Source organism: Tachypleus tridentatus, chromosome 12 (genome assembly GCF_004210375.1).
Source record: "Tachypleus tridentatus isolate NWPU-2018 chromosome 12, ASM421037v1, whole genome shotgun sequence".
Lineage (NCBI taxonomy): Eukaryota > Metazoa > Arthropoda > Merostomata > Xiphosura > Limulidae > Tachypleus > Tachypleus tridentatus.
In genome coordinates this window covers 25,474,722-25,491,064 of record NC_134836.1, presented here as the reverse complement: position 1 = coordinate 25,491,064, position 16,343 = coordinate 25,474,722, and the positions used below count along the sequence as shown (strand labels likewise).

The following is a 16,343-nucleotide window of genomic DNA, read 5'->3' as shown; positions in this document are numbered from 1 at the left end:
CAGATGTACTGCCAGACCGATGAAGGGCCATTTTCAGTTCCATCAGTGTAAAGGGACAATTATAGTCAAAGAGACAGTCAGTTCGAAAGGAAAGAGGTGAACGCTCTGCCTGAGTCTTGATGGCCAAGAAGGTGGAGGAACAAGCAGAAGTGCTAGATACCCAGCAAAAGCTTTCACCTAGAGTATCAGCAATGCTCCGGACATCAGCTACCTCTCAGCCATCACAGAAAAGGTGGAGAGGGGGACAGAATTGTAGTCTTTATTGACCTTTTGAATCCTGTCCCATATGACCTTGGAACTGGTGGTAGAAGATATGCTAGTTGTGAACTTAATCCAAGATTCCTTCTGGCTGATTCAGAAACGTCTTACCCAAGGAGCATGAGCACAGGCCCATGCTGGAAAGTGATGTGGTTCAAAAATGTGGGATATCTACGGAAGGTATTCCAGGCCCGTTTTTAAGCCTTCTGTGCCAAGTGGCAATCAGGATTCCACCACCATGAATCCTGCCCTGGGTAGATTGGGCAGGTCTTTGTTGTTGGAAGGGGATTCCAGTGACTGAGGACGTGAACGAATGATTGTTTTGCATCGTGGAATGGGAGAAAAAGATGTATCAGAAGAAAAGCCTGTATTTGAAACTGAAGGACGTGGATCTTGAGGTTTGTTGGAATGTATGGGAGGAACAGAGATGGGTGTAGAAGTCGATTCATCAACCTTTTTAACCATAGAGATCAAAAGGCTTTTCATTTGTTTTGAAAACGATTCTCTTGGAGGCACAGAGAGATCTGTCTGAACTCCCACTGTAGTTGTAAAATGAAGTGCAGCAGCATATGTCCAAGATGGAGTGGCGGACAGCAATTTCCGAGCCTCAGGATAACTAATGTTATGAGTCGTTTTCAAACACTGAACCTCTTTTTTCTCCAACCATTTTGGGCAAAAACAAAAGTAGGAAGGGTGGGAACCATTGCAGTTGATACAATGTGGGTCCGTGTGACACTCATAGGCATTGTGGTCTTGCCTATCTGACAGCAAGAATCTCTGACATGGGGACATTCTTCAAATCCCTCTCAACAATAACTCCTCGTGATGAATTCAAGGTAGCATGAGGGGTAACCTTAATAGGTACGTCCCCAATTGCCTTTGAATTCAAGAGGAGTTCACTGTGTTGGGATGTGGATGTTTCAACCAATATGTCTCCAGATCGAAGCTTCTTTACTGACTTTGGAGAGCCAGCAAGTCCCTCTAGTCCCTTCTGAATAAAAAAGGGGGACATTTGCCCTAAAGGTTTTTCTGAAAGAGAATGTAATATAAAAAAATGAGGTAAGTGTGTTACAGATGTTGAAGATTGCTGCTCAGAGTCTTCAAGACGTGGCCGTTTACCTATTGACTGTTTTTTCACTATTTTATTTAAATTTTTTGTTGGAGAATCCATAGGAAAAAAGGAAAAATTTCAGTACCCACTGACCCCATCCACCATGGAGCCCTACGAGGAAACACACTACAATGTCGTGCAAGGACATTGCAGCAACGCCAGGGTTTTGTGAGCACTATACCCAAACACCAGCATCAGACACAATGTCCACAACACCAGTTGAGAACTTCCAACATTGGTACTTGGTTGAATCTAGCCCAAGTGGACCAGCCAATTGACCCAAGGGGGGCCACCCAAAGGCTGCCCATCAACAGGAATTCAACGCCAAAGTGGTGTGTTAGGGTTGTACCCTTCAACCACCAGGATCCTCTCCTCCCCTTCACGGGTCACCACTCACAGCAAACACGTGGGTGGATGTTTAGATTCCAGAGGAGGTAACCAGAAAGAACAGAACCTTCCCTGGGAGGTCCCCTCACCATGTACAGGAATCCACACCGAGGGGGGAGTGTTAAGATATTTTGTAAAGGGAATTGTTAATGTTGATGAGTAACCTTTTTGATATTTAACAGTAAGAACACTTAGCACTAATTATAAATAAATTTAGGCAGTGTAGGCAGTGAAGACAGTTTTATTTTTTTAAAAAAGAGTGATTGACCTTTGGAATAGGTTGCCTTCAAATGTTGTAGAGGCAGTAAATTTGAATAAGTTCAAGAAAAAGCTTAAGTATATGAACAGTAAAGGCTGGCTTTACCTTTTGTTTTAAGCTGAATTAGTTGAGAGTGTGAAACAGCTAAGATTGATCAACAGGTCCTATGTTATCCAATTATAACATTTTTCACATTATTTGCAGAAGTCCAAAAAGTAACAATATGTTACTTTCATCAATATTTTCTGACTGTAATGCATGTAATTTGGTCAGTAGTGTATGAAAAGCTAAAATGAATAGATACAAAGAACTTACAAGAAAATAAATGCAATACGGTACCTCCATGGCAATTAATGTGAAAGTGTGTTCTACTACCTCTATGTATCACATCAAACAGGTAGATTGATTTCATTAGCTTAATGGAAGTTTCAAACTCTGAAGATACAAACTCTACGTTTGTCTAAACGTTCAAAACCTTGTACTCCATATAAGGTGAACAATCTTAGTCTTTATAAAGACAAAATTAAAGCACAGTATAGCTGGTGTGTTTCACAAACTTTCAGCTAAACAAATCTTTATGTAACTAAAAGCAGATCATCCACATAACTATAAGCTTTCACCAATATCTGCTATAAAACCCAATTGTTTGCAAAGCAAAAGCAGCAGAAAAGAGCTCTGACCAATTATCAGGACAGGAAACTGAAAATGTTATGAAGATTACACAAAGGGTGGTGAAGAATGTTTTACAAGTGATACAGAAGATTCAGATAATGAAACAGGGACTAAAAACGTGTCAAACTTGGTAGTTAGCACCATACTGCAGAGATGCTAACCATTATGATTTCAGCATAATAATTATGATTTTGGTGTATACATTACAACTATACACTCATACAGAGAAATATTACGACTTGTTGCAACTCCCAAATTATTATATATTATATAGGCCCACACAATAAAGTGATAAATTGTTCCCCCAGGGCTTGAAAGGGGTGAAAAGAAAATTTCTAGTGAGATACAAATAAATTTTGATAATAAGTGAAAAACATAGTCCAAATGGCTACTTGCAATAATCATGTTTGTGCTTGAAATAAAAAAAATATTTGTATCTCTGATGTCTACCAATAGTTTGAGTGCGGTGCTTCTCCATACTTGGTACGTAGGAGAATCCATAGTTACGTCATCAGTGCTTGTCAGCCAATCAGCTCTCGTGTAGATGGGTATTTCTCTTTTTCTAAGCGGCATAGAAACACCAATGCGATCGTTCACAAGATGGAAAAAAAAAAAAAGGCCTCGTTCACCAGATTATCTTCTTTCTAAAAGGACTAAAACTGTGAATCAAAAATTCAGGAAAGAGTATTGTGCAAAATATCCACTCATTGCATCAAAAGTCAGTCTTGTACAGTTCGTCACATTGATTTTTCTGTGGTGCATGGCAGGATAAACAATTGTTCCAGACAAAAGGTTGAAGCAAAGACAAAAATGATGCAGATAACGACATTTATGAGTAATAATTCAGAATATGAAACTATAAATGCAGAAGTGATGTTCACACAATTCGTCATTGCTCATAATTTACCCCTAGCTGTAGCTGATCATGCAGGACATCCAATCAGGAAAATGTTCCCAGACTCTGATATAGCAAAAAAAATATGGCTGTGCTAAAACCAAAACTACAGCCATTGTACAAATGTTGGGTTGTAAAGATGACAAAATGATTTCAAGCATACTTACTAACAGTGTTTACAGTTTAGCCACAGATGGATCCACAGACATGGATGACTCAAAACTGTATCCAGTGGTTGTACGATATCTGTACAAGCTCTGTCTACAATCATTACACTCAGTCATTTGAAATAGTTGGCATCTCTGACACTGTCAGTTGAAGCTTGTGCTAATACTAACACTTATTTGTCAACATCAAATGTCAGACATAGAGGTGTGGCCAGGTGATTCAGAGATATTCAGTTTGACTGTCTTACAGAAGTGTCATGTGTTTTTGGAATTTCAGATTTTGTTGACTGGTTCAAAGCACACCATTCATACTGATAAACTGTTCTCAGCAGACAAGCACATTCAATTCCTTTATCATGTCATTTGATTATGTGGCCACACAAGCTAATAAGCCCACCACACATTGTGGTACTCGGCACAAAATTTTAATTTTTTGTTTACCTTATCATAGATACAGTTACGACTGAAAGTGTTCGTACCCCTGCACCCCGACTAGTGTTTTTGCTCATATGTTAAAAAGTATCATGATTAGGCTAATAGATGTATAATATATTATAAATATTATACTAACATACATCTACATAAATTTTTATGTAAATTAAACGACAAATAAACTGTTTATAAACAAATAACCAAAAATAGGAGGAGCAGAAAGTGTTCGTACATTTCAGAACACATGAAAAAACTGATATTCCCGTAAAACTTTTGTTTAATTTGGCGAATAAACTACATTATACCATTCCAGAACTAGACACTGGGTTCATAATTATTGGAATTTAGCCAGCAAAAAATGAACTTCCGGCAATTTAGCACCATCTCCTTTATTATCTGCTTGGTCATCATGGCAAACAGGAAACAACTGTCCAGTGATTCAAAAAACCGGATTATTGTAAAATACAAATCTCGTGTGTCTCTTTCCAGTATTGCTACACAACTTAATGTGCCAAAATCTACTGTTCAAAGCATAATTTCCAAGTTTAGGCTTACAGGATCAACAGCTAACCTCCCTCGTTCCGAACACCTCACCAAAATTCCAAAGAACCAAGAGGAAGGTTCTCAGAGAAGTTAGTAGGAACCCTCGTTTAACACGTAATGTCATAGAGAAACTGGTAAGGGAAACTAGGGGTTAAAGTAAGCACCTCTACAGTTACGAATATGTTACACTCTTTGGATTCAAAGCCTGCCGTCCTCGTAAAACTCCATATTTAAAGCCTGTTCGTTTAGAAGCACGATTGAGGCATGCAAGAAAGCATATAGATAAACCCTTTACCTATTGGAAGAGTATTCTTTGGTCAAACGAGACTAAAATCGAGCTTTTCGGCCACAATGATGTTTGTAATATTTTCCATAAGAAGGGAGAACGAAATATTCCAAAGAACACTGTCCCTACAGTTAAACATGGAGGTGGCTCGATCATGCTATGGGGTTCCTTCAGCTCTTCTGGTGTAGACAGCTTTCACCACATCAATGGAATCATGAAAAAAGAAGAGTACGTTGATATGATATATTAGGCACTTATATCAAGAATGATGCTCAAAACTTATGGCTTTGGTGTCATTGGATCTTCCAGCTTGACAATGGCCTTAAGCACACATCAAAATATGTGCAATCCTGGTTGCAGAGGAACCATATAAGCGTTCTGGAGTGGCCATCGCAGTCACCCGATCTCAACCCAATTGAAAACGTTTGGCATGAGTTGAAGACCAGGGTTCATCAGTGTCATCCGAAAAACTTGCAAAAGTTGGAGGCCTTTTGTAAAGAAGAATGGAAGAAAATACCAGTCGAGTACTGTCAAACGATCATGGAGGGCTATGAGGAGAGATTGCACCAAGTAATTCACGTAAAAGGCTACACAACTGACCATTAAAGTAGACGCATGAACACTTTCTGCCCCTCCTATGTTTGGTTTTGTTTATAAACAGTTTATTTGTAGTTTACTTTACATAAAAATTTATGTAGATGTGTGTTAGTATAATATTTATAATATACTATACTTTCATTATCCTGATTGTGATACTTTTTAAGTTATGAGGTAAAAACTACTGATGATGCAGGGGTACGAACACTTTCTGTCATAACTGTATGCACATTTGAAATTCAAAACAATTTTTAATATAATGTTCATTTAACATATATTCCAATTACATTTAATTCTTCATCTATGACTTCTGGTTACAGATACTGCTCTAAAACAGTGATGATCATCTCAACAGAGGACATATGTTTAGAGAACAGCATCTCTATGACAAAAATATCAGAAGATAATCTTAATGCATTCCTTATATCTTATACTTCTCTTTGACATAATGTTCACAGATTGAAATTGAAGAGCACAATAAATTTGTTTTCAAACATCCATCAAAAGTTGAATGTTAAGAATAACTAAATGATTTCACAAGAATAACTTGAATATTCTGCACCTGATATAATTTGGCTAAAAAAATTTAAATTTTTGAAATTCCTACAACATATTTGATTTTGTTCAACCTTTGAGTTTTTGTTTGCTGTTATGTATAAAGCTACATAATAGGCTATTTGTATTGTGCTCACCACAGGTATTGAAACATGGCTTTCAGTGGTATATCCTACACATTTACTGCTGTGTTATAAGGATTATCATAAAAAAAAACAAATGTCAAAAATAAGAAATACTATTAGCTTGAAGTAAATATATGGGATTCTTGTAGTATCTTTAAAAACAACTTACATGCCAAAAATTGGCAGAATATTAGTAATCGATAGGCCTAAAATTTACATCACTGCAGAAACATTTATAAACTGCAAACCTGTCTACAAATTTCCGAACTTCTTCAACCCTTTTCACCATGAAACTAGAATCTGTTGGTAACACCATGATAACACGACCATCGATAAACTCACCAAGCACTCGTTCCTTTTTCCAGCCCTGTAACCAAAAAAATAAGTTATCTTTTCATACATAAAAAAATAAAACACAAAGAGAACTACAAACACATCTTGATACAAGTATTGCTAAATAAAACGTGGTAATTTCATAAAATCAAATAGAGAGAGTCACATGCATCAAGATGTGTGAACTTGGATGACACTTGAAGTAATAATTGTAAAATTAAGAGATTTTTGGATTTTGTCCACCAATACATAATTGAAGAACAAATATCTATTGATTTTGAGGCTGAACTTTGTGGTGGAGGTTTGTTGCACGATGATTTACGTGTGAGAAGCAATTGAGCCAGTTAATTGTAAGGTAAGGGAGATCAAGGCTTGTCATGAACAAAAAAAAGTTTGCATATAGAGGGAAACATTGAATGAGAAGAATGGCTATTTATGTTAGTGAAGGTAATGTACTGCATCAAAAATGAAGAGTAAACTTACTAAAATTACATTTTGCAAAATCATCTGTCATTGTACACCCACCCTTTAAAAAAGCAAACAACTGTCAGTAAATTATCAGTTCCCTTTTTAAACTCTTGTAAAGTGCTGGCCTCCACTACTGCCAACAGAAAATTGCTCCATATGTTAATCATCCTATTAGAAAAATAGCTGTCTTAACTGAATCCTATCCAGAGTTTTAAGCTCGTGTCCTTTCATCCTATTTTAATGAATATATCATAAAGAAATGAGGTACATTTATTCTGTTGATTCCCAGGATAACCTTGTAAGTTTCATTAACATAACTTCTTATCCTTCTTTTTATCTAGAGAAAATAAAATATCTTAATTCACCCTTATAAATCTTCCATCCTTGGACTTTTCATTTTACAACCTAGTATTAAAATGTGCATAATTCAGCTAAATCCTAACAATGTTCTTAAAAAACTTTAATGTTTAGTGGTCATGGTTCTGATTAATTCACCATAAATCCAATCGAGTGTTGCTCTAGGTGTAAAAGTGATCAACTTGACAAATGACACATTTTGATTCAGATATGTATGTGAATAAATCTTTCATTCCACCAAGTTATTAGGTACATTACATTTCATGAAACTCAAAACTTTTGGACTTGTCTGACACTTGAAACAGTAACTGCAAAATTAACAGATTTCTGGATTTTGAAATGCAGAATTCAAATTGAATATCTATCAATATTGGAGCTGAACTTTGTGAAATCCATGGAAATAAATGAAATTATACTCACAGGGAATTTCAGGCTTGACAAAAACATGTGATGATATTTTGAATGACACTTCTCATCTTGGGGTTCACCAATCATATACACCATGTTACAAGTGTGGCACTGATTTGCACCCAATTTCCATTGGCCAGCATCAATTATTAACTGTTCTTTCTTGTCACTCTTTGCACCATATCTGACAGGAGGTTTAATTCTTGGGGAAGCTGTTCTAGCAGCTGGAGACTTAGTAACAACTTTATCAGTACTAGAAGGAAAATCCAAAACAGGAATGCAGTTTAACTGACATGTGGACACATTAATGCTAGCTACAAATAAACTAAAATAATGTATTGACAATAACATAACATTACACAATAACACAAAATTACCAGTACACTAAGATAACACATCAACACTAACACTAAGAAATTAAGAGAGTGTGGGTGGTCAAACCCACAACGTCCCATACCTATATCACCCTTCACTGCCTGCAGTCATTTGTGGGAAGGTGACTGCTCTACCAAGTTAAAATAAGATAAACATAAAAAGATGAAAAAAAAAGGAAAATAAAATGAAAAAATAAAATAAAATAAGGTACTACCACTTGGGGGTAAGCAAGATGAAACTTACCTTTTGAAGTTAGCATTCCTGCTCCAAATACGGTAGAGGCACTAATTAGCACAACATTGAACCACATCAATGTACTAAGTTTACTATGATTGTCATACTTTTATATAAAGCTCAAGGTGTCCAGCCGCATTAAGTAATACCAAGTTCTTAAATGACCTGATTTTTAACTAAAAATAATTATTAGTAATTTTTTAGTAAAATGTTTCTGATATGTTAATAATTATTTTTTCTTATGTTTATCTTTTTATTATTCTTATTTTAACTTGGTAGATCAGTCACTTTCCCACAAATGACTGCAGGCAGTGAAGGGTGATATAGAGATGTGGGACATTGTGAGCTTGAGCACCCACATCTTGCTCTCCTAATTACTAATATTCTTATGTAAGACTAACGAATTGGAGGTTAAGACTGATAAAGGTGTATCCCCACCGCTATGTAGGTCCTACTTTTCATTCACCTCCAAAACCTAGGATACATTTTATAATCCCACATTGTAGCTTGTACCCTAAGATCTTTTTTAAAAAATGCAGTGTATTTTGTTTAATTTTAATGTGTTTTGTGTTCGCTTAAAAAGTTATGGTTATAATATAATTAATCAGAGGTTGGGATTTGCTGTTTTTAATACAGTCCTCCTTCATGATTTTGTTTACTTATTTAACTCCATTTAAATGTAATTATTTAATTTCACTATGTATATAATGTGCATATAAAACTTTAAAAAAAATTATGGAAAAAAATTATATGGCTTATATAGCATACACAAAAGGAAAATATTAATCATAATCACAGTGCATCTATAACTTGTATAAAAAGTAAATACATGCCTAAACTATACAAACCTGTTCATTGTTTTTGAAGAAAATGCTCTTGTAAAGATTGGGTAACATTTCTTGGGTGATGAACCTGTGAATGACATCAACATATTTATATTTAAAAAAAATAAATTACAAATAACTGTAACAATAACTTAAACATCCAACAAGTTAGTCCTCTTATAATTAGTTGCTGTTTTTTAAATACTATTGATGAATATTGTCAATCATTTAAAACATCTTTCAAACTAATGATTTCTTATATATATATATTAATTTTTTGTAAGATAACTGATTATTAAATTTAATGTACCTTCAGAAATAAGACAGAAAAACATATAATTTCTGAGAGTTTCAGATAGTGCATTACACAAGTTACTGATGTTACACAGTTTTCAACATGTTCTCAGACACTAAGTTACTAAATACGTTATATTTGTAACAACACCTAAAACATTGTTTTACAGTGAGCTATATAATACACCTCTATCTCCCCATAAATGACAAGTTAAATATATAAAAAGTAACTGATAAATCACTAAGATGAAATCATACAACTTAAGGTGTATACATGTACTTGAAAAAGTGGGAGATGTATCAAAATTGACAACATACACACAAGTAATGATACTTCAGTTCATACATAGGACTCATGCTTGACTTTTTCAAGGAGCTAGTTGGACCCTAAAATCATGAATCTTTAGAAGCCAATCCTATAGCTCATTGTATAATGTATTATAGTAGAGTTTATCAGAAAAATTACTGAATCAAACAGTAGATGTTACATATGTCAAAAGGATATCAATATATCAATATACCACAACTTTGTCGTGAACTCATTTCATGAAAACAAACACAAGACAAAACTCTTTTCTTTTTTCAGACCATTTAATAAAGTTTTACTCTGAAGCACAATATTAAATTTTTATTCCCCTTTAAAGTAGCATCTTTAAATAATCAAAATAAATAATGAAAGAAAATTATACAAAATTGTTGGTGTAATCTATTCTTGATCCTACATAACCCACTGCCATCAAGCTGACACGTTTCAAAACGAAATGACAAACGTATTTGATGTAGAGATATAAAAATCATATAATTTGAAGCTTAATGGAGAGCCCATAACTGTTCCCCACATTTACTTGACAATAAATTGAAAATATGCTGCCATAGCAATTAATCCTCCCTTTACTAATAGGTTTCAGAATACCACCTTATAATTGGCTAACCTTAGCTGGGTATCTAGCGGTCAAGCAGTCATTTAGTGTAGTTCAAATTGAGTCACAGCCCAACATTTATGGAAATTCCATTATTTTTGAATTTTTAATGTTTCTAATGAAACCATGTCTCTTAAACTATATATCAAAACAACTGGCAAACAAACTAATCCAATTATTTATTGCAAGATCATATCAGGTGAGAGTACATGCTAAATTTTATGAAAGAACTTCTAACACATTCTAACAAATTGTCAATATGGCAGTAACATTTATTTCCACATATGTATTTCCTCTTTTATTTATGATTACTACTTAGAATGTTTCACAAGCATTCACTACAGAGCATACTAAGACTTTTGTGTGTCAATTTCACAAACCACAGAATGTGTAAGCACCAGCCTTTGAACAAGGCACACTGCACCCACGAACAGCCAAACTAAAATAAATAATTATGTCTGATTTAATCACTGCTATAACTGAAGCCATCAGACACAAACCCTAACTCTTCTTGACATCAATTTTAATACACTGAAAACCATTTAAACATTACTATTTTTACTAGTTTTAAATGTGTTTGTCCCCTATCAAAAATTAAATAATCAATCACTTCAGACCTTAATTATCACTCTTATTTTTACAACTTATGGCAACTTTGAACTGGATATCCTTGGTATAGCCTTGGTTCATTCAATCATCACATCTGCTTCATCAACAGTCACATTTTAGATTCAAGCTTTCATGTAGAGCAAGCAGCTTTTTTTCAGTTTTGGTATCTATCTCTCTTTCTTTCAACAAATTTCCTGTTTCCTGTTTTCAACTCCCCACGTCTTAGGTTTTCTCCCGACATTTATTATAAGGTTTCTTTTTTCCTTATTCACTAACCATAATTGTGAATAAGACTCTTAAGCTTCAACAACATTAAGTTCCACATTATTTCATCAAAGCACTCAAAAATATTATAACCTAATTTCTTTCAGCCTTGGTAATTGTTCAGCCAATTTTTTTACAAGCAGGGCAGAGAGAAATTGCAGTTTCTGACTGCCCTTGATTACCTTTCAGGCCCTTCTGGAACAAAAAGTTTTCAATCAAAATGCCTACCCAGAAATTTTGCTTTTCTTTTTCTCCACAAATCCCCAACTTACAATATCCTGAAGAGTTGGGGCTAACTAACATGGGTCATTTGGGATATTGCAATCAAGTAGAGGTAATTTAGTCAAAAAATCCTTGATATAAAGATATGAACCATCAGGAACACATCATCTTGAATACACATTACTTGATCTGTATACAAAATACATGCACACTTATATTGTGTATACACTGCTTGTTAGGCATGATATGCTATACACTCAGTATACATTGAACATCAGTACAGCTAGCACACATCTTCAAGCTAAACATTTGTTGTCCAAGCATTCACAGTAAAGGCATTTGTGTAGTGTTCATAACTGATAATGTTCATAAATTTATGAAAGTCCATTCACAGTGTGTCAAGTTCTGCCCAGTTAAGAAATGTTTAAACCAAGTTATGTGGAGTCAAACTTTTAATAGTTCTTTTGACTTTAAGAGATCATGCAGGCTACCTACCAGACACTTTATATAAGCTCATCAGCATTTCTGGAATCCACTGGCTCATGGATCCCCACTAATTTCAAGCCCTTATAAAAGTCAGAGATAAAAAAAAAAAAACATTGAGACTGATTGTTGTAATTTTAGAATTTGTATTTTCTACCTGAATATCATCTCATGCAATACCTAGATTAAACAGTCAGGTCAGTGACTCAATGTGTTAGTTATAACTATTCCCTCTTTAAAACTTTTGATCAGAATGAGCAACATGTCTAAACACCCACATTATAAGTGAAAGAAAAAAGTTCAGCAACATGTGGCTTGAACCTTGGGTCATTTCAATGAGAAGCTCCACCAGCAGCTTTTGTCTAACCCTTAATTCTACAAAATCTTAAAGTATAAGTCAACTGAACGATATTGGAAGTTTATGTTAAAATTCCATAACTTGTTACAATGCACGTTATTCTGTGTACAAAATTACACAATGTAATCCTGTATTTAATCATCAGTAAACATTAAAGACCTGTGTACCAACTGTTTGCAAAAAAAATTCAAATGTTTCTATAAAATAATAAAAGGTGTATTTAAAACATAAGAGAAAACAAATATTGAAGTCATGGTACAGTTACATATTAGGAACCAATTTGCAATTATTTTTACGATATATTTCCTTGCCTTGAGTTTGATCCCAAGACCTCTCACACACCAAGGAAACACTCTATCAAACATCTAAGGGGCTAGATACTTAGCCCTTACTTGTAAGACAATTTTAGCAACTCATATTCTTACAACAGTTCTGTTTGAGTTTACATTAAATATGATTTAATAGTAAATAGCACATTTATAAGGCCTAAATGTCACTTTTTTCATAGAAAACAACTAATGTCAGTAACATGCTAAACTGTTACAAACCCAAGTTTTCTGATGATTGATCTGGAAAACATGCTTGTTTTTTTCCTGCAGGTACAGTTTCCTCTTCTTTTTGAGATTTCAAGTTTGTTGTTATGCATGGTTTATCCATTCTGAAACTGCTTTCTAAACTTATCTTACAAAAATCTTGGTCCTTTTGACTCAGTACTACAACAGGTGACATGAGCTGATCACTTACGGGTTTAGATCTAGCTTGATTCTCATTAACAGATAACATATTTTGTTTGGGACTATCTTTTCTGGTAAGTGTTGTAACAGAATGTTTGGATTTGACAACTCTAATATCCAGAGGAATAGTTTTCTTTGGTTTAGATTTGTTTTTCAATTGCATAGTGCTTGCAGCTTTGAATTTGATGTGAAATACTCCCCTTCGAGTTGTTGTGGACCACCGTTTTGAATCAGATTTTGGGCTACGGGAAGTGAAAAATTTACGAGCCATTGTGGGAGTAACAGGAGAAACACATTCAGGAACAGTACTAGCTTTTCTTGGACTGGACCTTACTAATACATCATTTTCATTTTCTAAAATATTTCTGATTGGATTTTTAATAGGTTTAGTTAATACACTGTTTAAGATGCTACGTTGATACTTTTGCTTATGCATTACCAAATCATTGTTACTATTAGAACCTAACTTTCTAATTTTGCGCTTTTGAGTTGGTCGGTGTTTTAGATTGGTTGATTTAAGATGTTTTATTTGTGGCACATTTTTCAAATCTGAAATCAGAGCTTTCCTGATTCCTAGAGCTTTTCTCTGAAGGGGATCTAGATACTGAGTTTTTCTTTGATAAAAACGTTCAGTGTGAATTCTTGGAGACCCCTTATCCACATTTCTCCTAGATAAATACAGAAGATGAGGCAATGTTGTCAAGTTTTCTTTGCCTTTTGGTGTTCTTGGAGATGGTGGATAAACAGCCTTATATGCTTTGATGCTTGGTGAGGTTTCAAGATCTGGAACATCAGACATCAACCTTGGTGATCGTCTCAAATGATGTGTATCGTTTTCAGTTTCTTTTACCTTTTTCGGAGTGTGAATTAAGAAGCTGAAATACACAAAGAAACTAAATTATCAGGATACTAAAAACAAACAACATAAGTTATGTTATAGTCATAAATTTGGCTTTATAAATACAAAGTTTAGAGAAATTCTGTGGTACCGAATAGAAATGTTTTAATTCTAGCATCCTTAAGAGTAACAATAAACAAATGTACAAGTACACCAACAACGGATTTTCCCGACACTTTATTAAATACATATCTGTATATACGTTTTGTTTTATTATAATATGAAGACAAATAATTCTAGACAAAAATTACATTTTAATAACCTCATTCTAAAATCAGGACTTAGTAATATGCAAAGAGAAAATGGAAGCACTTCAAAAGACACAAGTAAAATTTAACTATAACAAGGTCACAATCATACTTTTGTATTCAAAGAAGTATTTTCAGCAATCATTTTCCTAATTATGAAGAGAAACTCAATAAGTCAAGCTTCTATTTACTATAAGAACAAGTGGTGGCCTGATTTATCAGTTTAGAAAAAAACACCAAATGGACTAGTATAAACACAAGTTTGCAAATGAAATCCTAAATATTAGAGTAAATAACCTTAATCAATGAAAAGCTTGGTCCAAAATAGTTATTGAGTTAACTTCTAAAAATATTTATCACATGATATACTTTGTTATTATTTAAAATAATTTTGTGGAAGCAAGAAATTACCTTATTTAAGTATTATGAAACCACTTGGTCCATTTAAAATTTGCTATCACTCCACTACTCAAAACTGCATATAGAAACTATTTTTCTTATGTCCAACCATGTTCATCCAATCTCCCTTCAATGTTGCAGCTTATACAACATTCGAAGAAAAAGTATACCACACTTACCATCTAACTAGAAACGTAACAATGCCTTAACAAGAGTATTGTAGTCAAACTTACTACACACATTGTATTTAAATGAAATCTATGCTTATAGACTCCAAATCTAACAACTTCAAAGACGTCAAGACACTCAAAAAAGTTTAGCGTATCCCTACAAAATAACCTCACCAAACCTGGAACCCCTCTGATAGCTCTTTTCTAAACCCTCTCCACCTTTTAACACTCCTACGAAAAAAATATTTACATCCACTTAAGTGATTTTGGGGCCTATCAGGCCCCATATATTTTTCCAATAGAAACACAGTGATTTAGCAACATTCATTACAAACAACTTTAGAATGGCTCTGACAAACATTTTTTTTTACAATTTGAGCAAACAATTTTCGACTGTCTATCTTTTGATCTGCTGCACAAATGGCATCGTCCTCTTTTTGCCCTCTTTGCAGGCGGTTCACATGAGGTTGTTTTGTCATTATCTTTGCAGTAAATTTCTTTGATTTCAAGCACCAATTGCCATATAAATTCTCTTCTGGCTCTTGATTTATGTTGTCGAAGAAATTCTGGATGTTTTGTCGAGTATAGAACGAAAGCATTGTACGCAGCAAGATCTAGAATGTTATAGAATATGCAGACTGACCAGCGCTTTGATCGCCTCTTTATTGTATAATATCTCAACAGTTGATCGAGAGTGTCGACACCTGCATTCGTTGCATTGTAAAGATTGACGATTTCAGGCTTTCCATTCTCTTCTACTTCACCAAGACTGATGCTGAGAACTCAGTAGTAGCACATATTTTCCTGGTTTGTCTGAGTGCCTGAGAAGAGTGATGTTGTCATGATAGAAAAACTTTGGTGATAACTCTCTAGATTTTGCATTTATTTCAGGAGGCAGGAAGGTTCTTGATTTCCATATGGTTCCAACACGTCTTGTTCTTTTTGTTCGTAGGTACTTGGCAAGTGTCATTGTTGTGAAGAAATTATCTGTCGTTACTGTCCTTCCTTTTCCAAGAAATGGCTGACTCAGTTCTCTGACTATTCTTTCTCCTTGATTTGTTTCTGTCGTATTTCCAACCTTTCCAGTATAAATTTGAGCGTTGAGGAGGTAACTTGTCTTTGCATCTGTTAGGCACCAAATCTTTATTCCGTATTTGCCTGGCTTTGTCGGAATGTATGTTCTGAAGCCAACTCTTCCTTTGAAGTTACATAGTTGTTCATCCACTGTCAGGTATTCGCTTGGGTTGTAACTGTTTTTGCAATTTTCAATGAAAAAATTCCAGACTCCAGAGATGGTGGCATCTTTGATTTCTCTATTTCTTAAATCTGATTTTTGAGCACATTTTTTTAAATTTGTCTTGTGTAATCAGTTTTCGCAAAAATGGCAAACCGAATTCAGTTGAAAACATTTCGTCTATCGATGCATTTTTGGATTTGCTTATTCCAAGGAAAAGATTA

The 16,343-nt window shown here is 34.5% G+C and overlaps 1 protein-coding gene across 2 annotated transcripts in view; it reads right to left on the bottom strand.

Annotated features, from left to right (window-relative positions):
- Positions 1-16,343, bottom strand: part of LOC143235256 (uncharacterized) — a 45,448-nt gene that overhangs the window by 12,879 nt on the left and 16,226 nt on the right. For both annotated transcript variants that reach the window (XM_076473226.1, XM_076473227.1), the window contains exons 3-6: positions 12,985-14,045; positions 9,311-9,374; positions 7,866-8,106; positions 6,536-6,654 (exon numbers count right to left, since the gene is read on the bottom strand). In XM_076473226.1, the coding sequence (XP_076329341.1) occupies positions 6,536-6,654; positions 7,866-8,106; positions 9,311-9,374; positions 12,985-14,045 (1,485 nt within the window). The remainder of the gene's footprint in view (positions 1-6,535; positions 6,655-7,865; positions 8,107-9,310; positions 9,375-12,984; positions 14,046-16,343) is intronic.